This window comes from Podarcis muralis, chromosome 5 (genome assembly GCF_964188315.1).
Source record: "Podarcis muralis chromosome 5, rPodMur119.hap1.1, whole genome shotgun sequence".
NCBI lineage: Eukaryota > Metazoa > Chordata > Lepidosauria > Squamata > Lacertidae > Podarcis > Podarcis muralis.
The window spans coordinates 51,612,424-51,637,926 of NC_135659.1; the positions used below are offsets into that span (position 1 = coordinate 51,612,424).

Genomic DNA, 25,503 nt, shown 5'->3' on the forward strand with positions numbered 1-25,503 from the left:
CTGCCCGTCGCCGTGGGCAAAAACGGAAAGTGTCTGGTTAGGAAAAATGTTCTACATTGTAATTTACAAGAGCCTGGGAACCTGGCTCCCTGTTAATGGAAAGGAATGATTTTAAAATGAGAAAATATATATTATAAAACACACACGTATCATGATACAGATACACATTTATATAGACGCGCAAGCGAGCTTTCTAACTCCATCTGGAAGGAAGGATGTTTGATGTTAACAATGTAACTTCTCACTTTCAAGCAGGCTCAGAAAACAAGGAGCCGGCAGGAGTTCAGATAAAGGCAGCTTAAAAGTCAAATGATTCTGACTCTGAACCTGAGACTTCTTAGAGGCAAGGTCCTTTCCTTTCCCCATTAATGGGCTGACTTGTGAGCCCAGGAACAAAGTGTGCTGATGTGAGGAATTCTGAGGAGAGTCAACTCATTATGGATGGGCGAGTGGAGTCTGAGTCGCACAAATCAAAGGCTCTAATCTGGAGTAACTGGCTGCACTTCTGCTTGGAACTAATTTGTTCCCAAGTTATACTCACCTTTCACCCTGCAAAGGCCCAGAGTAGCGTCCCTCCTGGGTCAGCAGAGCAATGCTCTGGGGTGGGGGTGGGGAGAAGGCTCCCTTCACTGTGGGCTGCCAGCAGTGGGCATCATGACATGCCCACAGCAGACTAACCAAGGCTGGGGTGCACTGGGCTGGCAGTCCGGTGGCCAAAAGCTGAGCCTATGAAGGTGGATATTCTCTTCTATTTTTTTCCAGCCTGCGGTGAGAGGGAAATGTAGCACTAAAAGCCTAGTGGTGTCACGTGCAGATGCTTGAATGCTAGACCATCTCTCCTACAGAATTACAAAAAAGAGTCCAGTTTCCATTGTAACAGAGCTAGCACCCCAAGTGAAATATTGAAGAAGCTTTGGGGAAGGAACAATTGCTCCTCTAAGGTTCCTGTATAGTCTTTCAGGTCCATACCAATGACCAGCAATTTGGTTGCCATTCATAGGTGGTTCAAATGCCTGTATATATTATTTGGGATGAGAGAGCATGTGGTGGGTGGGTTTGTTGCTAATGCAGGTTACAGTGGGGAGGATTCCAAATTCATTACTGGGAAGGAGGTGCTGTCAGGAGAGGGAGCAGAAAACTGAAAGCTAGAACTTTTGGAAAATACAAAACAAGGCACTTTTTAATATGCAGAGAACATGGTGAAACGTGAAGCCAAGATGTGTTTCTCCACATACATAGTAGCTCCATGCCAGGCAACTTAACAAGAGCTGTTGGAGACAGGCATGATATTTTATGTGTTCTCTAGTCTACAGAATCACCCTGGCTGCCATGGTTAAGTCCTAATAGACTTCATTCTGCGTGTGAGTGCCGGGCTTGTTCTGTGCTCTTGTCTTTTCTGCATATCATGGATTGGGGAAAGGCCACGCTACTGGAGCTGCAAGCATTTAGAGAGTGTTTTATTTGTTACACTTTCCCACACAGGAGCTCAGAATGACAATTTAGCCTAGCAACAATTCTATGTGGTAGACCAGCCTGAGAAATGCTGCCTTGCCCAGGTCACTCAGCTTCATAACCAAATAGTGATTTGAACCCAGGCTTCCCATGTTCAACCCCAATAATCTAGCCACAACAACAATGGCTCCCACGTGAGAACTGCAGAAAATTATCGCTCACTGACCACCTGTTTAAGCCAATGTCCACTTGTTCACTCAGGTGGTGTCATATACATAGAGACAGGCAGTAGGAAAAACACTCTGGATGCTTTAGTCATGGAGCAGAATGGTTCTGTGCCCAAATAACTCCCACAGCAGCAGGATCAGCTCCCTGAAAGGCAGGGAGAGAGGCACACACTCCATCGAAAGTGGGGCAGCTTCTCTGATTGGCAGCAGTGTCATTCCACACACACCCCAATGACACCACTCCCCCACATACTTATGCCCCTCCCCTCCATCTTGGCAGCAACAGTGAACCTCCCTGAGATGCCCCCCTCCTGCTGGGTGGAATTTCTTTCCCCTCCAAAGACAGCATAAAGTGGTCACAGTGTGAATGCGCTTGACCTTTTGTCTTGGACTAATCTAATTGTGTCGTCTTTGTGTAACCAGCCGGTAAAGGTCAGAGCTGTATTTAACAGGGGGGCCCTTTAGGTACCAAATTTGCCTTGCAGTGAATTAACTTGATTATATTTCTTTCAAATATGTCAGAGCCCAGGTCACATTAACCCTCCTGGTGCTGCCTTCATTCTTTTTGTTCCTAATTCCAAGTATGGAGTTGGAAAAGAGCAGCACTGGGGAAACATATAAGTGCAATGTTTTGCAAACAGACACAAGTCAGTGAAAACTCTCTAGAGGAAGAAAAGAATTCTAAACTGGCTTGCTGCTGAAGCTTCCTCCCCCCCCCCCCCGCAGGTGAGAATTTATGACACAGAGATGTGGGGCTCAATAGTATGGTGAAGCCCATTCAGTAGGAGAAGCCTCTAAGAATGAGCGGTTACTCAAAACTCCATGTCACCTTTAGAGCTTACAGAGAAAGTTTCTTGAATATCAAAAAAGAAAAGTCATTTTTTTAAAAAAACATCCTGACACACTGCTGTGCCAACATACTGGGACAGCCATTATGCAAGGAAGCAAGAAGGGTTTAGTGGCCAGCTGACTAATGACCTGATCATATCCATGTTAAGCCCAAGTCATTGGAGTAATCCCATTTACTCCACTGGAAAAAACTTTCTTGGGCATAGAACCATGGAGCGGAAAGACAGAGGATCTCCCTTACTGAGAGGAGATGGAGCAAGCTTGTTTTCTCCTGCTCTGAAGGGTAGCACTTGAACCAATGGCTTCAAGTTACAAGAAAGGATATTCTGACTAAGCATAAGCAAGAACTTTCTGACAGTAAGAGCTGTTCGACCGTGGAACAGACCCTCACAAGATGTGGTGGACTCTCTGAGGTTTTAAAGCAGAGATTGGATGGCCATCAGAGTCCTTCATTGCAGGGGGTTGGACTAGATGACCCTTGGGTCTCTACAATTCTGATTCCCCAGTGACCTTAAAAGGTCTTGGTTTGCAGTGTTATTTTTTCAAGCAGGCCAAAAGGGGTGCAAGGGCATGCCAACATCAATATCTACTCACCGAATTGGGTGTGAGGGGAGCCCCCACCACATCAATGATCTGCTCCTTTGTGTCACCCTTGCTCTCTTCAGTGCACAAGCCTGACTGTCCATCAGCATGTGAGCCACCATCTGTGCTGGGCCCTGTGCTACCCGCTTTGGCCAATGCCTCATAGCGGTGCCGCAACATCTGCAGCTCATATTCACAGTTTGCAAATGCTTGCTTGAGCTCATACAACAGCACCAGATCACTGCGCAACTCATTGAACATCTGGACAATCTCCTCTGTCGGCATCGGACTCAGGTCTGGAGGAGGCGAAAGGAAGAAAGTTAAGCAAGGGAACTCTGTCCCTGGCCAGCTGCAGACTGCTCCAATGCTCCTCTGTAGGTCTTGGTTCAGTCCAAACTGGCTAAAGCAGAAAGCATTAAAGAGTCAAGTCCTTTATTGCCCCAGATGTAGCACAACTGGGAAGTTTTGCCTGCATCAGACTCACTGCCAGCCAAGCCTTCACTGCTGTGCCAAGCCAGGGATGTGAGGACAGTTTAGATCACTATTTTGCAACCTTGGGTCTCCAGCTGTTTTTGGACTACAGTTCCCATCGTCCCTGACCACTGGTCTTGCTAGCTAGGGATGATGGGCGTTGTAGTCCCAAAACAGCTGGAGACCCAAGGTTGGGATGGTCTAGAAGAAGCTCCTCTTCAATGGAAGGCATCAGTTGGGCAACCCTGTTAGTACACAACCTGAACAAGCCACTGAAGACAAGCATTACTGTACTCGCTGAATCCAGGGAGTCCACTGCCTCCCCTACCCAGGAGAGGCTAGAGGGAGGTTGTATTTTGCCCCTCAGCCAAAAAGTGCAGGCCAGGCATATCCCCACACAGGTCGCATGGGACCCATCCAGAAGAGGAGCAACAAGGAAGCACAAAAGCCAGGCAGAGTCTCACAGACAATGGCCACTAACCCCTTTCACAGTACCTCTCCCTGCACGAAGAGATTTGCCTCCTTAATACTGGGCTGTCACTCTCGATGGCTTAAAGAACCCAAACAAGAGAGAAAGAGACAAAAGACTCTGTTCAAATACTTTTCGACTGGGAGGAATTTTTTGAGGGGGGATATTCTTGTGCATCATCTTCTGGCTTTTACCCCTCTGCTGCTGCTTCTTTTTTTTTTAACAAAACACATAAGATCTTATTTTCAAACCCATTCACATAGTGTTATTCAAGGAACTGGCTGTATTACTTGGGGGAAAAAATAGCCTCTCTTGACTACAAAGGCTTTGCTCCATGGGTCTCTCTCTCTCTCTACCTGCCCTCTTTACTCACCTACTCCGAGTTCCATCAGCATCTGCTCCAAGGCTTTAATCTTCTTCTGTCCCACGGAGCTCGGCAGTTTCATCTGGAATACAAAGGTAACAGCCACACAGCTCTGAGCTAGCCCTCACTCACAGCCGCCTAGTTCAAACGGCAAGGGAGCTTTGCTTTTTATAGTGCACGGGGAAAAAAGCGAGCCAAAGAAAGAAAGAGAGAAAAGGGAAATCAAGTGCTGGGAGAGGGAGGCAGAAAGAAGGCCTGAAAGTTTGCAGACGAGGGCCAAGGGCAGGGACTGAAAAGCCTGGTCGCAAGGGCTTTTCAGTTCCTCCCGGTGCCAAGATGCGGAGATGCACAGCTTTACAGCTTCCATGTGCAACTGAATTAACAACAAAAGTTCTGCTCCGCTTCGAACCCTCTCCCGCAGTGCCCTGCCCATCAAAGAGCTCAATTACACAGCAGCTAATGTGCGATGCTGCCCTACTTTACTTGCTCTTGCCAGCCTGATTAGACTCGTGCACTAACAGACTTCCTTCTCCCTTTACCTGCCGAGCCCAGAGCCGTGGGATTCATTTACAGAGCCAGTTTTCTAACAAAAGACGCAAAGAGGCACAAAGAGCACACACACTAACTCAATTGGCAGAAGTGTGAACACACATTCACAGTGGAGCTGAGGGGGGTATGGGGAGCAGGGAAGTATTAGGCAAGGGCAGGGAACCCAAGCTGGGCATGAGATCACACTTAGCTAAAAAAAAAACCCCAAACCACCCTCACTCCAACCCTACAGGCAGGAGCAACTCAGAACAAGCAGCTAAGGAAAAGTACAAAGAACTCAAGCACAATTTCAAGTGGGAAAAGGGGACTTGAGCATGCAGGGAAAACTAGCCAAGCTAATGGCCTTCAAACACACCCTTTGGGCTTCCAAAAACCCAAGTATAACAAGGACTACTTGGAAGGGCATCAACTTTGGATACCTGCCTCTTCCCATTTCTGCCCTTTGCCCTTTTCTGACACAAGCAGAAAGTTGATCCCTGCACCACTGCTCAGTTTCTAGTATCAGGTTGGCGCTCCTTGATTTTTCAATAGGAAATATAGGTATCAGCCTCTCTCAAAGGGCCACTTCCAAGTCATGAAGATACTGGGAGCAGGAAACTGGAAAAACTTCCCAGTTGCTTCCAGCCTCTGACCAGTTAGATAATTTAGAGCAGATTCACATTACCAACTCACAGGAGGATTATATCATGTAAAGCGTCTCTCTGCATTGACAAATACTGCTGGGACACAGCACCAACAAGGCTGCCAACCTCATGGACAATCACAGCATGGTTACAACCATCTTGTGAAAAACAATCAGCCTAAAATCAGGAAAGATGCAGCACAGATAATCACATAAATCAGCCTCACCTACAAGTGAAGGGATCAACTGCAGTGGTGAGAGGGAAACAGATTTCTACTGGCTGCCAAGGTAAGTCAATCAGAGGCCTGTTTTCAGGTAGGCACTATCAGAATTCTCATGAGGAAACAATAATTTTTGCCTTCTCTTAGTCATGACTACTCCCCATAGTGCCCATCCCTTTGCAGTAGGTTCTCAGAACTTCAGGCCAGAAACGGGGATTGTGAAGAATTCCCAAATCTGCAAAGGGCAGGCAGAGGTTCCCTTAGAGCAGGGTTTCCTAAACTTGGGCCTCAAGCTGCTTTTGGACTACAATTCCCATCACCCCTGACCACTGGTCCTGCTAGCTAGGGATGACGGGAGTTGTAGTCCAACAACAAGTTTGGGAAACCCTGCCTTAGAGTGTGTGGAAGTAGCCAGAATGAGATGTCTAATGGGATTCTGAAGGTGCCAACAAGGGTCAACAATAAAACATGGAAGATCAGATTCTTAACACATGGTACCCTGCTTAAGAGAACAGCATCTCCTCACAAGGAAACACTATTTCATCACATCCTGTTTTGAGGCTCTTTGTGTATCCTTAGAAAATCTACCGCCCCGCTATATAGGTTTTCTAGCCAGTAGAACAACACTTGTATGGCTGAGATCTGGGGGGAAGCCATGTGATGCTTTCCATTCAGAATAAGCACCTTTCCTATCTGAAAGAGCTTTGTTAGGTTTCTAGTTCACTCCTCCCTGCTAATCGCAGCTCCAGATATGCTGTCTTCTATATACTAGCAGAAGGAAATAAGGAGGATCTCCTTCATGTGTCAATCAGAGCTCCATCAATGACAAGCGAGGAAGCACTGACAGCTGGACCCAGAGTCTTTAAACAGCCAGGATTATTGCCTTGCTATGTTTTGGCCTGATATATTGGCAGCTTCAAGAATAGGAAGGGACAGAAGCAGTCTGGATGGATTTAGATCTACCAATAGACCGCAGAAGAAATACGAGGCCAACTCAGGAGAAGCGGGACTGTTTTGAGTTTACTCGGCTTTAGAGAACATCAATTAAGCTTTCCTTTAATTTTGGGGGAGGATTTGGCCTGTGAACATGAAAGCTCCATTGGCTTCTTCAAGCAAGAGTATATTTTAATTTTACCGTCATTAAGAAAACGTTATGATTTATGCGGCTGCTGTCGAACTAATATCTTTAAAATTTAGCTGGCTAAGCCAATTCATCTTTAAGACTGATGAAGGTTGATTGCTCTCTATGCAAAATGTATTAAAACTAAATGAGGAGTCTATTACTCACAGGGCGCTGATAATCTGTTAGGTAGGCTCCGTTAGCCTGGCTGTCTCAACGGCAGAGGGGAAGGCCCAATGCTCCACTCACCTCGGCAGCCAAAAGCACAGGCAGCTAAGAAGAGCAGGCATTCTTAAATCCTGCAAGATTTTTGGTGCAATCAAGTTTGACAGAACTCTAAGGCTACAAAATACAGGACTCTGATAAACAGTGCTGGTTTTGGCTACCACAGGGACCTATTCCCCTGGCTATGTGTGGTGTTTCCCTCAAGCAGGACCTGTGACTAAAACTGTTGATGTTCTATGCTCTTTTCTGCTTGCTTCAGAGACCTATCTAGGTTCAGGAGTGAGATTCAGCTCTATTTGCCCACAAAGAGATCTGGGTAACCCAACACCTCTAACAGAAGTGCCTTTCTGACATGACAGTGCCTGTGACAGAGCTCACTAAAGTTCCTCTAATCCAGGAGTCCCAAGTTATTGCCCTAATAATGTGCAGGAAGGATGTTTCCCTGCATTAAGAGTCCACATTCCGCATCAGCCCTTCAGCAGAGATCCCGCTACACTGGATAAAAAGAGATACAGCTTCATTCCCAACTCTGTCAATTAACCCTTTCTGCTTCAAAAGGATGCTTGTATCAATTTATGAGCAAAACTGGGGATGTCAATAGTCACATGTTGGTACATGTACTGAAGGCTGATGTAAAACCAAGTATGAAGTTGATATTAGTAGCATGTGCAGTTTTGTTCCTACGCACACTTCTCCATTTCCTTCCCAGACAAGTCTTGCATGGATCTTTAATGGGGGCAGATTAATGCAACAATCCAGCTGTTTAGCATTGCTTTTTGACTGGATAGTGCTGGAAACAAAACATTGGGATGAGGCACAGGGCTGAATCAGTTTGACAAAGATGCTTCCGAAAAATGCTGGTGGCCATTAGCCACCTAGATGGAATCTGCAGGCTACATATCTGAAACGACCATTCTGTATCTTGCAACACATCTCAGCTCAAAATGGCAACACTGCATGCTGGGACTTATGGCAGATTGAAAGCCTTCAGGAGCCACGTTAGATTAAAGGTGGCCAATCACAACCTGCTGTTTTCCACTAGGCAATAAAGTGCTTCCCTTGGCACCCCACTGCAACACCGGAGAAAGTTCGTTATTAAGCAAGTGCGATGGAAGGATTCTTGAAAAGCATGTAGTGTCAGGCCCTCCCTCTTTGTAATCTATTAGAATTATTTATTATTACTAAAGTCCCCAAATAATCATATCTCAAAAAATGGATTGCTCACATTGAAGAAGTGATTAGCTGGAATTTTTGAGGTTAATATATCTTGGATTCTCCCGTCTTCTGACAACCTCTCCCTGCAGCCCTCTTTGCAACGCCAGCTTGTGCTTATAATTATGCCAGCATCACTTTTGATTTAGGGACTCTGAGCCTTTGTCCTCGCTATAAACAACCAGTAAATGCATGAACTGTGCAGAAAGAGAAAAATAAATAAAAGGGCAACACACCAATATATGAATCAAGGCCACGTGACTGGAAGAAGAGCGCAAGTTTGCAGAGGGGCAAGTGGGTGGGACTTTCTCCCTGAACCACCAATGAGACTGGCAGGGAGCAGACTAGTAAACAACTTCCTGGTTGCCAGAGTAAGACAATGAACCAATACAGGCAAGAATATTCACGCCTGGCACACTTCCAAGCCCTCTTTTATTTTTAAAAAACAGTAAAACAAAAAAATATGTTCTAACACCAACAAAGACAACTAAAAAGGAGAAGAGAGCTAAATCAGTCAGTTGTTTAAAACCTAAAAAGTTTGAGTAAACAGGTACACCTCACTTGCTGTTTACGTGGTCACAGTGTAGGTGCCTAACATAGCTGTGGGTGGGGAACCTCAGGCCTGAGGCCAAATGGAACCCTCTAGGCCTCTCTGGCCGAACCTCAGGACTCTCCCCAGGCAACACCCATCACAGGCCCTGCTTCATACCCTTTGCCTGGCTGGAATGTGTCCTTGAACTCTAAGGATGCCTCTTGCTTGTCTTGACAGAGAATAGCAGGGTGGGTGTGTCAGTGTGTGTAGAAACTAGTTTATGGTATAAAGACAACATTTACATTTGCTGCTTGGCCCACATTTGCTTCTAGCCTCATTTGCCACTGACATGTGGCCCTCAAAAAGCTTTCACAGACGGGAATGCAGCCCTTTGTCTTTATGAAGGTTTGCCACCTCTGATGTTAATAAGTGAAAACTCCACAAATAGGGTGCCACCACGAAAAAGGCTCTGACTTGTCCTGCACAGCTACTACATTTCTTCATGGGTTTTGCTACTGAAGCACTTGTGCTTAAATTCTATGCCACAATGATCAAGGATCCTACCAGACACTGTAAGAATGTGTGTAAGCATGTGTGTAAGGGCTATTATGAGCATATTATTTAAACCATTACCATTTTCCTTAAGCCTGCTCAGAATTTTAGATACACTGATTGAGATACATTTAGGTCTCATAATACTCTGCAAGGAGAGTGCCACCACATTTGGGCTCAACTGAAGTCCATGGTCCAATTGCAAAGCATTCAAACAAAAGTGCCAGACTCTTGCAGCAACAAGTATCAGAAAAACCTGTCTTCTTTTTTCTACAGCTTCCAATCAGGCACTAGAAACTTCCCTGGAACTAGAGTTTTTTTTATTTCCTGTTAATTGCTCAAGCCCTGAATTGCTTTCTTTTTCACTCAGAAATGTCCAAACTGGCTTTAAATTCCACACTATGGTCACCCTAGAGAAGTGAGCTCATCCTCTGTTGTATTTAAACCTGATCAAAGGGCAGATTTTTGTCTGCCACTCTTCAAGGTTTATTGTAAAACAATAATCTACTAAATGCATGCCATCAGCCATTTTTATGCTGTCCTAGATTTCCTGTAACCATATCTAAAGATTCACATGCGGAGCATGATCCACTTTGGGTTCTGAGCCAGCGGCTCTGGAATCAATGGGCATTACACACAAATACTGTACTGCTGTGCAACTTCAACTCATTTCCGTGAGGGGCATTCCTGGTGGGTTTCCACCTCCATCCTCAACTCCCAAGATGGAGAGAACCTTTCTTCACCATGTCCTTTAGGAATAAGACACAGACCAAAGGATTTCAATTAAAAGCATTTAGATTTAAGTCATCCATTAGGAAAGGTTTTCCTAGCTGTCAGATCACTACAGCGATGGAACAGGCTGCCCAAGGAGGTTGTGAAATCACCTTCTCAAGCTCCGACTGAGTAATTTCCTTTGAAGGATAAAGCGAGCAGCGATGCAGACATTACCCAGATAAGAGGGAACCATCAAATTGTCCAGGAGCATTAGGATATTTTCCATATGGGTTTCCCTTCCTTTATGTGACCCAACATCCTCTTGGCATTTTTCAGTCACAGCTGCAGGTTGAGTAGAGTTCTTCCTTTAGTATTTGATTGTTCACAGCTATGCAAAGTATTTACGCTTTTCAGCTGTCTTTTCCTTTATGTGGATTCTAGGTTATTTTTGTAATGACAGCTCACTTTTAAGGAAATTCTTTCACTCACAGCTGCATTTCACTATACGCAAATCACAGGAAGGTTGACTCTGATTGGGGACCAAATTCTTCCAAGATTACACTGCAAAAATTACTTCCAGGCTGTGTTAAGCAATCTGGCACATGCCTAGAGGTAAAACTGGCAAATAATGGGCTCTAACAAAACTTAACACCTTACTACATGGGTACATGCCCCAAACCCAATATTCTGAAAGGACCAGAAGCCTTTCAATGTCCAACCTTCTGCCTAGAGCTAAATCTCAGAAGTGCACTATAGGCAGAATTAATAAACAAATATATGCAAATATTATTAGCAAAACTAGTAATTCAGGTATCAGGTATTTGTTTATTTAAAGATTTACATTCCACCTGGCAGGACAATAGTCCTCCCAAGGCAGCATATAAAACCAGTAATAGAACATATGCATTCATTCATATAATTAAGTCATTTAAAGTTAGCAGTAAAACAACAACTATTTTTTAAAAAAGAATTTAAAAAGCAAGTAAAAGTCACTTCATGGGCGGAGGGTGGTGGTCATATTCCGTAACTATGGGATCACCACTGAAAAGGCCTTTTCTTGATACCCATTAGCCTCTAATCTACAGTTCAGAAAATATAGTGTCCATAACTTATCATAAAGCTCAGGCAGCCTGATGCAAGTACAGGCAGTCCTTCACATAACCTGGACTTAGGACTTCAATCGCTAAAGCCAGCACTTTAAATTTGGCCCCAAATGCAGGGGGTAAGTGGGTGCACACACACTTGCACATTCATATGAAACCTTCATTGCCCATTTGGTGCATTTGTGATCAGGAGCTCTAGCTTATGAAATCTCATCTTTTAATTAATCAAGGGTGACAGCCATTTGTGGCATCACACTGGCACGGCAAAAACTTCTGCTTACCCTTCCTTTCCTCCTTCCGCAATCTCCCCAAATTCCCTCCAGAGAGCTGGGAGACCCTTTGGAGCAGATGGGGAGGAGGAGAAATCCTATCCACTGGCATGACAGTATTACACAAGCCCCACATTTTTTACAACCAGTCTCCCATAAGTAAAAGATCTGAGAACCACCACAGTACTGGACATACTGATGAAGGGTTAGAAGAATACTTCTGAGTTGTATTGCTTCAGCGCTCAATATCTGTTAGTAAAACAGAGATGACATTCAAATCACACTTTCTGCCCATCTTGCCACGTGCTCCATGTCCCAAGCTATTATCTCACACATTTGTGTAGTGGAGTCTAGCTCTGCACGCTGTTACTACATGAATGTGTCAGTAAAAGCAACAAGAACACTTCATCTTTCTAACCATTGGAAGTCTTTTCCCATCGTGGCAACATACAATTTCCGGCTAATAAGAAGGTGCTGATTACCATCAGCTTATCTCACCAAAATGCCTTGCAGCACAGTCAATACTAAAGAGATAAATTATTAATTGTTCCAAGTAATTAAATTTATCAAATCCAAATAAATATTACTGGTATTTTATGTAACTGCTTTCAAGGCTCGGCCTCTGAAGGGACAGTATTGATCAAGCGAAGAAAGACAGATGTTTCCCCCGTTAGCAGCTGATGAGGTCTGGCTCTGCATTAATGTCAGAGAGAAGGCGCATGGCCAAGGGCCTCTGGTGAAGAGTAAACAGGCAGCGCACACAACCGCTTCACAGCGAAACAAATCAAATATTGAGAACATGCATTTAATATATACACATACCTAAGCCGCCCCCTCCCTCGTGCCAAGCTTTGACCAAAATACTCGTTTATCTTGAATGCGTAGTACAATCCTAGCCCCCACCCCAGCCCCGTGCTCCGAGAAAGCAAGCACCACAGTAGATTGTACCTCATTAATCAGTGCTAAAAAAGTGCTCAGTTGGCTAGTAAATATTTAAAAGCCAGTGAGGGTGGATGTGTGAATCAATGGGAATGAAAGCTCCCTCTCCCCCTATTTCTTTTTAATTGGTCTGACCACCAATTTGTCTACAAGATCCTAGTTAGCAGGTAACAAGTAAAACTGCCGGCTGGAAGCCTTTCTTGGTGGAAGGTGTCCAGCTGTGAACTAAACAATTGCGCCACAGCATCTCCCAGTGCGCTCCCTGGCTCTGAAGCTGCTAAGAACTTTCTTTTATCCTACTGTTTTTGCCTCATTATCAAAGACTTAGCAGTCTAGAGTCCAGACCTCTTGCCTCATCCCATAGACTCAGGGCAAGAGCCCCAAAGCAGAACACAAACACACACCTATTCTTTGCCAATGTTCTCTTTAGCAAGGGGGATAGGGTAGCAAGAAAACGTATCACCAAAATTGCCTGACAAAATGTATATTAACACAGAGGGAACATTAAGGTTAAATATAAAAGAAGTCCACATTCAGAGAGAACACAAATTTAAAGCCTTCATTCTATTCTAAGCTGGCAGCATGAAAGTCTACAGGAATAAATTTCTCCAAAAAAAGTGAGAGGAGATATGAAATTTGTGCACACATTTCAAATTCTCTGGCACACAATCTATTTGAATCATACAAAACTGCCCCTTTTTCAAAGTGACTACTACACCCCACTCTTCCCAAGAGGTTGAGGAAGGGATTGAAGAAGGGAAGATTGCTTTTGTTCAATTCTCTAAGGACTACAATGATCAGGTTTGGTCTTTTGAAAACCAAATTCAGCTGTTAATTTCTGATAATTAATTGTAGAAGCAAAAAATCTGTATAGAACTTGTAGTGATAACTACTTTCCCCCTCTTCAAATTTCTCTAAACTCCTGATTGCCAGCACTTGGTTACTCTGCAAGCTTTAAAAGACTATTATCAAATTAAGGAAGTTATCAGGAGTAGGAAAGAATACAGGACATTATCAGGGCACTTCCAAACAAATCTGTTAATTTGTAAGATCTTCATTAAGCCAGAACTGGGGAAGCACTGGTTTTTTAACGATATTCAAGCAAATTGTTTTCCTCACTATTATGCAGAAAACATCACGTTGATCTTAGACACAAAGCTGCCCCTTGCTTCTCCATTGCAAGAAACTGCAGAAGAAAATCTGAACAAGCTGTTTAGAAAGAGGACTTAATCCAGGCAGTTAACAAATCCTCTCCCAATTGCTCCCCAGGGCTTCCATGTCTGCTCACCTTTGCGTATGTCACACTGCACACCATCTCCAAACCTTGTCAATCAAAAACAGAGGTGGGAGTGCTGGCATCGAAGCACATACTGGCAGAAATAACAGCCCAATAAAGCCAGCTTTTTCCAATCCAGGCCAACACTTAGAATCACAATCACTTGCAGAAGCTTTGGAAATGCCACACAAATATTGGTAAAGCCTCCAGACTCCATGAGTGCCAGCAGCATAGAGAAAACTATTAACCCTTGAAGACAGAGGCCCAATTAAGAGATTATGGATATAGCATGGCTGCAGGAACGGCTGGGCACTAGTGCATTGATGTTAACTTAGCATTTTATCCCCCCATTCTATGCAGTTCTGCCCTGTGAATCTTGCCAGTGAAGCAAAGGATCCAATTACAAAGCAATGGCAGCCGTGCTACACTCCTAATGCATGAACTGGGACCTCAGACAAGGTTAAATGAGTGGTCAAAGGTCGATTCTCATCACCCAATATCTTTTCACCCAGTGATTCCCTAGCCAAAACAATGTTGATATTTAATGCCAACATATCCCAGTAATGGAGCTAGATTTACCAATGACCAGTCTTGGCATATGACTATGGTCTTAAATTTTAGGCATCTCAAGATCTTTGAAGGGAGGGGAAATGGTCCTGGGCAAAAGACAAACTCTGTTAATGAAGTACTTCTAATAATATAGAACATGAGAAACCCTTGCTGGTGGATGGGTTTTTTAATCTTTAGTTTTATAGTTGCATGAAAATAACTAAAAATATAAAATCTTGCTTACTATGTTGAGCATAAAATGAAGCTGATAAAGATGGCACAGGTTTGAGTTCAGAAGGAGGGACTCAAATAATTAATAGTCTAGGATCTCTGCAAAACTAAACCCAGGCCTCCCTAATAAGCCAAAGTCCCTGTCCATGCTGGACTATGATGAAGACTGTGGAAAACCTGGTGACCTTGCCAGAACATTTCACTTCAATGCTTTGGCCTGATTGAGACAGTTATTTCAAATGAAAGTCTCATGAACTCTCCAATCTTTCCTTTTTTCCTTTTTTCTTTTTGAAAGGGGAGAAACTACAGTTTCCTCAGGTTTGGACAAAACAAGAAATTGCTTTCAATCTCCTCTCCTCACTTGCAAAGAGGTGGGAAGACCATGTAAACCCAAGGCTCATGCTCAAAGCAAACAAACCATGGTTTGTTATTAAGGCTGAACCAAGCCATAGCCACTCACCTCCCTGCTGCTGCTCCAAGTAGCATTCCAAGGCATATCCCAAAGTTACACCAATTACTGTATTTTTCGCACCATAGGACGCACTTTTTCCCCTTCAAAAATGAAAGCCCCCAGCGACCCTCTCCCGGCTGGAGAGGTGACATGCGGCTATGGCAGGAGCCTCTATAGCCGCGCGCCTTTGCGCTGCTCCCCGACCTACTCTTTGGGGCTGGTGGTGGGCTTCCCCCCACCAGCCCCAAAGAGCAGGTCGAAAGGAACCTGAAGCCTCCAGGCTTCCAAGGTAGCCGCCTGAAGGCGTGTGAACGCACCTTAAACGGCACCTTGTTTTAGAGGGGGAAAACAAGAGGGGGAAAATTCTCCCCCTCTCTGTGCAGCGCCTCCTGCCACTTCGCTGAAGGGGCACTGGGCAGAGAGGGAGAGATTTTTTTTCCTTGTTCTCCCCCCTCTAAAACAAGGTGCGTCCTATTGTCCGGTGCGTCCTATGGTGCGAAAAATACGGTAACCTACTGTCAGCAACAGATTTCTCATATATGCACTGTAGCCAATTCGCCATGAAGCCCTGAGCCACCCCAGAGCCAATTACTTCAGCATGGATGTTGAAGTCCCTCAGAACCAGCAGTCTGGGAGTCCTCAACAAAACCTTTGAGACCAGCTCTGTCAGCTCAGGCTGGGAGACTGCTGCACAGTGAGTGGGCCTAAGCTGCACCTTATACCTTTGCCTCGTTTATCTTTTATGAAAAAGAGCCATTATGTAAATTGGGGGGGGGGGGGAGAGAATGAAGCAACAGAATGGGGAAACAGAAAGTTATTTGCCGAGTTAACATTGTAATATTAAAAATGCCCTCTGATTAACTTCAAAAGAGACATTTTGTCCCAACTGCTTCTTCTCATGAAGAATGCTGCAAAATCCATATGTCTAATTTTTATTTTAAAACTACTTGTGGAAACAGTGCAGTTTGCAGAAGACAGAGCTAGCTTGTGATTCATTTCCCAATGATTTTCTCAGGACTCTTCTCCTGGCTACATATTCTGCTGGGGTCCCATTATCAGGCATGATAACCTGACCTCAGATGGAAGCATAAGAGCGCAGAGACATAGTCAGAACAGTTGAGGCTTAAGGAGCAAAGAAGCAAGTTCAGCCATGCACAACTGGCACCTCTAGTGGGCCTCTAGTGCAAACACACAGCTATTATTTCTGAGACCAGCCAGAACCCACATTGATATTACAGCCCAGACTCCAATGGACCTTTAACAGCTTTAAAAGGAGAATAAATAGGAAATGAAAGCAATCAAGCATCCACACAGGGCTCCAACAACCAACATGGTAGCCTACCCTCTGACTCCGCAGTGTGACACCTGCAGACTTGAAGTCCGGAAACTTGATGCCAGCAGTCTCTGGGACAGCCTAAAAGAGAAAGAGACAGCATATGTTGAGAAAAGGAAATGCAAAAGGATGTACAAAGACCACTCTCTGACAGAGAGCCAGCTGTCAATGTCTGCACTAAGAAGGCCCTGCTAAGCAAGACTGGGGGAAACTATGGATTTTGAGAACTGCACCCATTAATTTTAAGGCCTTTTAAATTGCCAAAGGTGGGTTTGATATGTTAAGATATCAACAATTTCTGCTGGTACAAATCTAGCCGTACTAGGAATGTACTAAAAATTATGGAGGAAATTTGCATCTAAAACAACCAGTGGGGCATGGAAAGGGTTTCATAGCGCTAGGCGAAACAAAATAGCCCAAACTATACTGACATAACATGTGACACTGTCCTTAAAAGAAGCTCTACCCTAACAGCAGTCTCTTCCGGATGAACCACAAAGATTCTACTAGGCTAAAATCTACAGGGCCTCACACTAGCTAGGACTGTAAGAATGCTATTCAGGTCTCCCGGGTCTCCAAAACCTCACTTAACTTCTACATCTTTGTTTTGCCCAATTCCTGAAAACAGACTCCAATAGATAAAATTACTTTTATGAATCATTTTACACAAAGTTGGTCAACCACCACGCTGATTTGCTCACTGGTTTAAAATCTGTTTGCTTTGATCCATTCTGAATTATTTTAGCCTCAATCATTTTACTATGCTGCATACAGTAGAATGCCCATTGCTACCTGAACAGTCTGAAGATAGGGACATTTCTAAAGCATAGAATGTCCCTATTTTCATGCGAAATATTGGAGGGTATGCCTTTTGGCTCCCAGCCCTAAAGCATTATAGCAATAGTCAATTAAATTCTTGCACAAGCACAAGGATTAGCTCTAGTACAATGGGATTTCTCCCTTCCTCCTCCCTGTGATCCAAATCTGAACCAGAGGGTTGGGGGAACCCCCCAGAACAGATTTGGGGACGCATGAGGAGAGAAAAGAATGTTCAGCAGAGCAAAGGAAACCCTTGCACTGACAGAACATTCACCTTAACACTACACTGAATGCAACCTTATAGTCTTGACCTGTAGAACTCACAACACGCTAGTATAACTACAAACCTGGATACAAAGCAGGTTTTAAAACCCTGCATGGTCCCAAGCGTGGATATATTTTGGAGTGCAACTCTGAAATGCAAAATTATGACTTCTCAAAATCCTGAGAATCTAAGATTTGTTTAAGAATATCTTTAAACTTTCCCCACCTGATCATTGCATGTTTTCTGTTCCATGTTTACGGCCAATAAACCAGGATTAGTATCACTTTCCATTAACTATTTAACTTCTGTACCATTTGTACTAAACAACTTTACTATTCTTGTTCTAGCCATTTGTTCCCTGCATGAACTTCATGCTGTGGGGAAATATACCCATCTCATAGTGCCTTGCATTTTTCACCAGGAATAATGTCTTTCTCTTCTAGCCAAATATTTTCCCATTACAAGCTAAGCATGTAATTTATCCGCTGTTTAAACACTGCAGATTCACAAATGCTTCAATACAATAAATTCTTGGACAATTAAGCTATAATTTTAAAAGCGTGTGTGCATATCCTCAGCAGAGGAAGAAAGAAACCCAACATAATAAGCCCTATTGCAGATCCCTCTATCTTTCCCTACAAATAACGTGGGTCTTGCTAATTAAAAGGGAGCTATAGTAATCCTAGGAAGCTGTTAAAGCTGACTGGAAGTCAGAAGACAGGGGCTGAGTTGGATACATATATGTTTGGATACATATATGCTTCTCAAAAGAAAAATTGTAACCAGTCCAACACATCATTCTATTGAACATCTTCTATTAATAATAATAAAAAAAGCCTTTCCACCCAGAAATTTCAATATTGTAAAGAGATATACCATGGATCATCCATGAGACAACTGATATATTCTGTGAACCCAATGAAATACTGATGACTAGTACAATAATCACTGAGATAATTCGCTGAGCAGGGAATTATCTCCCGTCATTTAGCAGCAAACTTTCTTACTTGTGTTTGGCCATGACCTAACCTGTTGAAGCTTTGCTATTTGATTTCCCACGTTGCAAACAAAGGAAAGCCCCCATTCACAGCCCAGGAAACTGTGTTGATTACAACAAATTAGTTATTCTATCCCTTCGGGACACCGGAGGGAAGATAAGATGACAAATTCCCTTTATCATTTGGCCCTTCACCAAAGAGTCAAAATCTGTTGTGGGGGCTCTTTCGCCTGACACACACAGTATTAAAGAACACTTTATTGCAGCCCTTAGTTAATAAACTGAACCTAGTGCCTAGGGTGACCTGAAGCCAAAGCAAGAAAGATGGACTACCGTGATGGCCGCAGGAGGGGGTACAGATAAACTCTACACCGACCGCATCAACAGCAATGCATGCTGGGACCTGCAAACTCCGCTCCATACTAAAGGCACTGATGCAACCAAACTTCTCCATGTTATTCTGTTCAAGAGAATCCTGGAGCAGTTTTGGGCATGCCCCTGCCATCTCCCCTTGACAATTATCCGCCTAATCCCTAATGAAAATGAGGGACACACTAACTCCCTCCCACACTGCACAGTCTGTCTTCACCTCACATCAGAGCAATTAAACAGGTTGCTATCCCTCACACGCCAGCATGAGCTGTAAATGCTTCAACCTCAATTGACTCTTTGGTAAATGACTTCCCTTTGTTGAGATGATGCTGATACAGCCCTCAATTCAAATTCTTAGTTAAAATGCATTTTTTTTTTCAAAAAAACACACACACGTTTCCCTGCTACAGTTGGTAATTGACTCCTAATGGACTCTGTCATGGTTGAAACAGCACTAGTGCAACAACAGAAGCTGCCTTCAGGAGCCCTGAGGTGCTTACCTATAGGCAGGCACAAGGGCCCCAGGCAATACTGGGGGAGACAGCCAAACACGCCTCAAGCATTTTGAGTGGCTATTTGATTCCACATGCTGTATGGCATGGAACAATCTGGCTGACTAAGAGGCAAAGGGAAACTGAAACCACAAACCTTCAGGGCAGCCCAACCCAAGTCAGCAGAGCAGTCCTAACAAGCAGTAAGCCTGTAGTGACACAAAGTGGTGCACACTTTTTTTTCTTTTCTTTTTTAAGTATGTAGTGGCTTCTTCCTACTCATCTCCCTCCTTAGAGCCATCTGAAAGGCAGAGTCCTTTCCCCAGAAACTGCATGGCGTCAATGCGGGAATTCCACAGTGTATTCTAAATAAAACACAGTGCTAGACATTTCATATATTATTAAGACATTCCGTTGTTCCACCACTCACAACATGTAAATCATATTGTGGTCTAATATTTCATAGAATGAGTGAGAAGTTCACAACTGAACACAGCAAAGGTAGAGGCAAAGAGGCATTGAATTTACATTGGTATTTTTTGTACACCACCTTGGTGTTCTGTGTGTGGGTGGTATATCATTTTTTCTTTATAAATAAATGAATGTCAATGCTGCTCCTTATGTTATCCATTTACACCTACCATCTTGAGGTTTTAGGAAGGCATAAAAACACTTGTTCTAGGTGAGGGCAGGAACATCAACTAAAGATCATTCTCTTTTAACATATCAAAAATATTGGCTTAACTCTAGATTGGAAGAGCTTCAATTCCTCTGCAAGCCTGTCAATTATGCCAGACCCAGAAGCTCTGGGAAACCCGAGAAGGGAGTCTGACCACTACCTCATCCTGTAATTGTAATTTTTTAGAAGAAACCAGCTGAAAAATGTGCTACTTTCAAATTTCCCTAATCTCCCCTCGTGTTGCTATGCTGCATGGCACAAAGAAGAGCAAGTTCCTTGCTGTGTATTCACTAACCACTGAACTGCCTGCTCTCTGAGAGGGCTTTGCATGAGTCCAGTTTCTCTCCTTCCTAGTGCATCATTTTCAAGTCCTTCCAGCTTAACCGAAATCCCTCTGCAGCTTGCAATATGATTGAAACCCAACTTTTCTCCACACCCCAAGAGATATGAGGGTCTAAAAAGAAACAAACAAAAACACAGAAACAATGCTTATATGGTGAGGACTGGCAAACCACCCCTCACTCCCTGCCCCAGGCCATGGCAGACAAATGGCAAGGTAGGGCCCTAACAAAGAGGGCAGGCACAAGATATTTACAGGCTTCTCCGTCTCTTTCTTCTGTGGCAGCTTCTTCTTGGGTGCCTTGCGCTCTGCACGTCTTTGTTCAGTGGTGGTGTCAGCGGCGGTGATGAGTTTCTGCAAGTCCTGTGTTCGCTTCTCCCTCTCTTTCTTCCTGGCTTCGATTTTCCGCAACTCCTGGATTAGATATTCCTCCTCTGCCACCTACAGGTGAAAAGGAAACATGACTGGAAAAGCAATCCAAAGGGGCCACTTAATGGCAACAGATGTGCTTCTGGCCTGGGTTTCACCTGCCCTGTGGTCTTCTGGGAGCCAAGTAATATACTACTAGAGAGACAAAAGCAGCAACAAATAGTACAATGTTCTCACCCAAGCAATTTTTAAAGGTTCATGAAGCCTTGAAACACTAGATTCCACAGCCAATCAGATTCCAAACCTCTCACAATGTATATAGCAGGCTATAGTATATAGATTCTACGTTGTTAATGTCACTATCTCATTGTCTCTCTTTTCATATCTCCTGCCTATATAAGGGCTCTTCACAGTCTCACTTTCTTCCACCACACATAATTTACAAGTCCCTGCCTTTCCTTTCTTGGCCCCTTCCCCCATTTTCAGCACACAGGCTGCCCTTGCTATACCCTCACAGAGCTTTCTGAGTGTGTTTAACACAGTCAAACCTACCTTTCACTTTGATTCGTTTCCACAGAAATATGAATGTTTATTAACATTCTCAGCCAATACCAGATCAGGCAGTTGCTGCCAGCACCTTCACCACCAAACTACGAGCTACAAAATACAAGCTACAAGCTACAAAATGATGGCGTGTCCAGGTGTTTCATGAAAGCAACTGTTTTTCTCCAGGTAATGCAAGTACCCATACAGTAGTAGTGCAGACATGTCCAAAATCCGTTTCGGGGACCTAATCCGGCCCACCTAAAAAAGCTCAACAACTTCAATCCTAAAAAAAGCACTACGCTTCTATCCTTCTCAGACAAAAATCAAATAAAACGTATTTTAACATACCGTATTTTTCGCACCATAGGACGCAGTTTTTCCGTCTTAAAAACTAAGGGGAAATGTGTGTGCGTCCTATGGAGCGAATGCAGGCTCCCTGGCTTCAGCGATAGCAAGGCAAAGCTTCCGAAGCCTGCGCTCCGGAGGCTTCCCGTTGCTTCCGCTGAAGCCAGGAGAGTCTGCTCTTTGAGGCTGGCGGGGGGGAAAGCAGCGCTTCCCCCATCGCCAGCCCCAGACGATGGGGGGCAGCAGGAAGGCGCGCGACGCCTTCCCGCTACTCTCCAACCCTCCTGTGGGCTTTTGCGGGAGATGGGGGAATTCCCCCACCTCCCGCAAAAGCAGGCAAAAGCCGCGCGCTCTTTAAAGAGGCTCCGTGGCTTCTGCTGGCTTTTCTAGGAGGTGGGGGAATTCCCCCACCTCGCAGAAAAGCCCGCAGGAGCCGCGCACCCTTTAAAGAGCGAGCGGCTCTTGGGGGCTTTTCCCCAAGGAGGGAGAAGGGACTGACTGGCTGAGTCAGTCCCTTCTCCCTCCTGCGAGCTTTTGCGGGAGATGGGGGAATTCCCCCACCTCCCGCAAAAGCAGGCAAAAGCCGCTCGCTCTTTAAAGGGGCTGCGCGGCTTTGCTGGCTTTTCTAGGAGGTGGGGGGATTCCCCCACCTCGCAGAAAAGCCCGCAGGAGCCGCGCACCCTTTAAAGAGCGAGCGGCTCTTGGGGGCTTTTCCCCAAGGAGGGAGAAGGGACTGACTGGCTGAGTCAGTCCCTTCTCCCTCCTGCGGGCTTTTGCGGGAGATGGGGGAATTCCCCCACCTCCCGCAAAAGCAGGCAAAAGCCGTGCGCTCTTTAAAGGGGCTGCGCGGCTTTGCTGGCTTTTCTAGGAGGTGGGGGGATTCCCCCACCTCTCAGAAAAGCCTGCAAGAGCCGCGCAGCCTTTACAGAGCGCGCAGCTCTTGGGGGCTTTTCCCCAAGGAGGGAGAAGGGACTGACTGGCCGAGTCAGTCCCTTCTCCCTCCTGCGGGGTTTTGCGGGAGATGGGGGAATTCCGCCACCTCCCGCAAAAGCAGGGAGAAGGTCTTGGAGTAGCGCACAGGCTGTGTGCAGCCTGTCCACTGCTCCCAGAGCTGGGGGGGGGGGAATCATATTTTTTCCTTGATTTCCCCCCCTGAAAACTAGGCGCGTCCTATGGTCCGGTGCGTCCAATTGTGCGAAAAATACGGTACTTTGTTTTCTAGTAGTTATTCCATTATTCACATTGATCATTTAATATGTGTATAACCATTACTTGATAAATCACACTTAAAGAATGGCAGGTGCACCTACTACTACCTCCAACTGGAGTCACATTAGCAGCCCTGAAGGGCACTGGGGAGTACCCAGAAATGATGAGCTATTGCCAGGCTGCCTTGCAACATTTCCTGACATTACCTGCTCTGGTGTCCGATTATATAGCCTCTCTAGCTGTTCTTTCCGGCGCCTTTCATGGCCAGCATCAAAAACAGGGATTTTCAGGTCAGTGCCTGGGGTAGCACGGATGTTGGCCAGCTTGGCACAGATGTGATAGTAGCGCTCCTTTAAATCTTCCACTGACCGCTTCTAAGGAGAGAACAAGGATACAACTAAGCTTAAAGAAATCTAACACCATGAAAAAATAGCTTAAAGTTATGCAACATGAACAAAGCATCAGAGAAATGTTAGGAAAATGATTGTAATCAGCGCCAATGAGTGAACTCTATCACAGGAAATAGTTTTATTTATTTCCAGTATCTGCAAAGCATCCAATAACTTATCGCTTTCTGGGCAGTAGTATCCAGGCCTAGGTATCAGAATACAGTGGTCCCATGCTACATTCAAGGCTTTGTTGCTCTTCATTCAATAATTACAAATCAAGACAGGACTGCATATTCTGGATTCTTCCCTCACCAATACAATTTTATTAAAAATATAGCCATTCTCCAAAATCCTCTGTTCCATGTCCCCTGATTCCATGGCAACATCTTCACTAACACTCTCAATCTCACTTCACTTAATCAGTTACCCAGCAATAGAAACCCTAAAATTATTTTTCTAGCTTAATCAACTTAGTTCTTCTACTTGCACATGACGTCAGGTGTAGGGCAAGTAAGGGTGGGGATTCAAAGGAGCTACTGGGAGCTTAAAGTGGGTTGCTGATTGTTCCTTTGCTGGAGTAAGGGAGGCTCCCAACCAGAGAGCCCAGGGCTGAATAAAGGAGACACCCACACGCAAACTGCAAACATATGTCTACAGGGAGAGTACAACTCCATCCAGCACAGCCTTTTGACTGACCAGGAGCACCTCTGTTTTGTGTGGATTAAGTTTCTATTTGTTCACCCTCATCCAGTCCATCACTGATGACAGACACTGGTTTAGAATCAAGACAGCTTCCTTGAATTTAGGTGGAAAGGAGAAATAGAGCAGGGTGTCAACAGCATACTGGTGACACTGAACTTCAACACTCCAGACAACCTCTCCCAGCAGTTTCATGTAAATGTTAAAGAGCATGGGGGACAGAACACAACCTTGAGAGACCCCAAGGGTCAACAGCCAATGTGTCAAACAGGAGTCCTCCAGCACCACCTTCTAAGTTCACCCCTCCAAAAAGAAACAAAGCCATTGTAAAACAGTGTCTCCAAACTGCATTCCAACAAGGCATCCCAGGTTGGTATTGAAAGCCGCTGAAAAGTCCAGCAGAACCAAAAGGGACACACTCCCTCTGTCCAATTCCTGGCATGTCATCCACCAAGGCAACCAAAGCCCTCTCTCTCCCATAACCAGGCCTGAAACCAGATTGAAATAGATCTAGATAATCTGTCTCATCCATGATCTGAGATGCCAACACACACTCCAGATACCTTGCCTCCTAGGGTGGACCTTCTTAATCACACCCACACACCCACTAAAGTTATGAGCTACAGCGAGTCCATGACAGTGGAACTAACAGAACGTTCCTCCACACTAAGATCACGATAATCCAATCCAGCACAGAATGTCCAGAATGTGCCCTGCAGCATGGGTAGGGCCAGATTACTTAGGACAGACTCATGGTTGTCATGGCAGCCATGAAAACCTGAGCCAGTCCTGACAAGGCATCAGCATAAATGTTGAAGTTCTCCAGCACAACAAGCTGAGAGGACTCCAACACCAAGATTACCCCTGCTAGAAATGAGACTGTTGAGTGACAGGGTGGGTAGTACACCAACAGAATCCCTATTCTGTCCTAGCCATCCCACCTTCAAATACACACTGTTGAGATGCCTCTCAGAGCTTAACAACCCAGCTTTCCCTTGCTTTTGTAAGTCTCTTACCCAATGCAGCTGGTCCTTATAATGTTTCACACAAAACTTGTGTGAAAGAGAGAGGAAGAGAATTCAGGAACCCTTAACAGGCATGTATTATTTTAACCAGCACACTGCATTCTCCATGTCTGCAGATCCTTAAATTGGAAATAATTTTTATTCAACAAACTGCACCATGGCAACTTCACTGTAGACGGTATTAGCTGACAGGCACTTACTTTGAACTGCTGGTGGTCATAACGGTCATGAATGACCACAAAGCGAAGATCGAACCGTCTGGATAAGTCAAAGAGGTGATCTGTTTCAGCTTTGGTCCAAGCATCATCATGAAGGTACATCTGATACTCCTGTTCTGAGTAAATTGGAATTTGCACTGTCTGCAGAAGGAAAGAACAGACTGAATGAGACGGCTTGCACAACATGCTCCCCCTCATGCAGGATTGTTTCCTCTAGCAGGATTACTTTAAGGTAAAACAAACCCTTGATTTCACAGGAAAGAAATCCAGTTGCCCTCTTCTATGCCCCAATCTCAATCCTGGGCCCCCAATGTTTAAGGGGCAGAGGAGGCTGAGCACACAGCCGAATGTGGCGCAGCTTTAGTGGCTTCAGAGCACTCGGCCTCCTCCAGACGATGCAACATTGCACATGCATTACGTGTGTGATG

At 44.7% G+C, this 25,503-nt stretch overlaps 1 protein-coding gene across 3 annotated transcripts in view; it reads right to left on the reverse strand.

Annotated features, from left to right (window-relative positions):
• Window positions 1-25,503, reverse strand: part of DMAP1 (DNA methyltransferase 1 associated protein 1) — a 35,813-nt gene that overhangs the window by 4,236 nt on the left and 6,074 nt on the right. For all 3 annotated transcript variants that reach the window (XM_028733708.2, XM_028733710.2, XM_028733709.2), the window contains exons 5-10: window positions 25,058-25,216; window positions 22,951-23,118; window positions 20,531-20,716; window positions 16,322-16,393; window positions 4,424-4,496; window positions 3,123-3,406 (exon numbers count right to left, since the gene is read on the reverse strand). In XM_028733708.2, coding sequence (XP_028589541.2) covers window positions 3,123-3,406; window positions 4,424-4,496; window positions 16,322-16,393; window positions 20,531-20,716; window positions 22,951-23,118; window positions 25,058-25,216 — 942 coding nt within the window. The remainder of the gene's footprint in view (window positions 1-3,122; window positions 3,407-4,423; window positions 4,497-16,321; window positions 16,394-20,530; window positions 20,717-22,950; window positions 23,119-25,057; window positions 25,217-25,503) is intronic.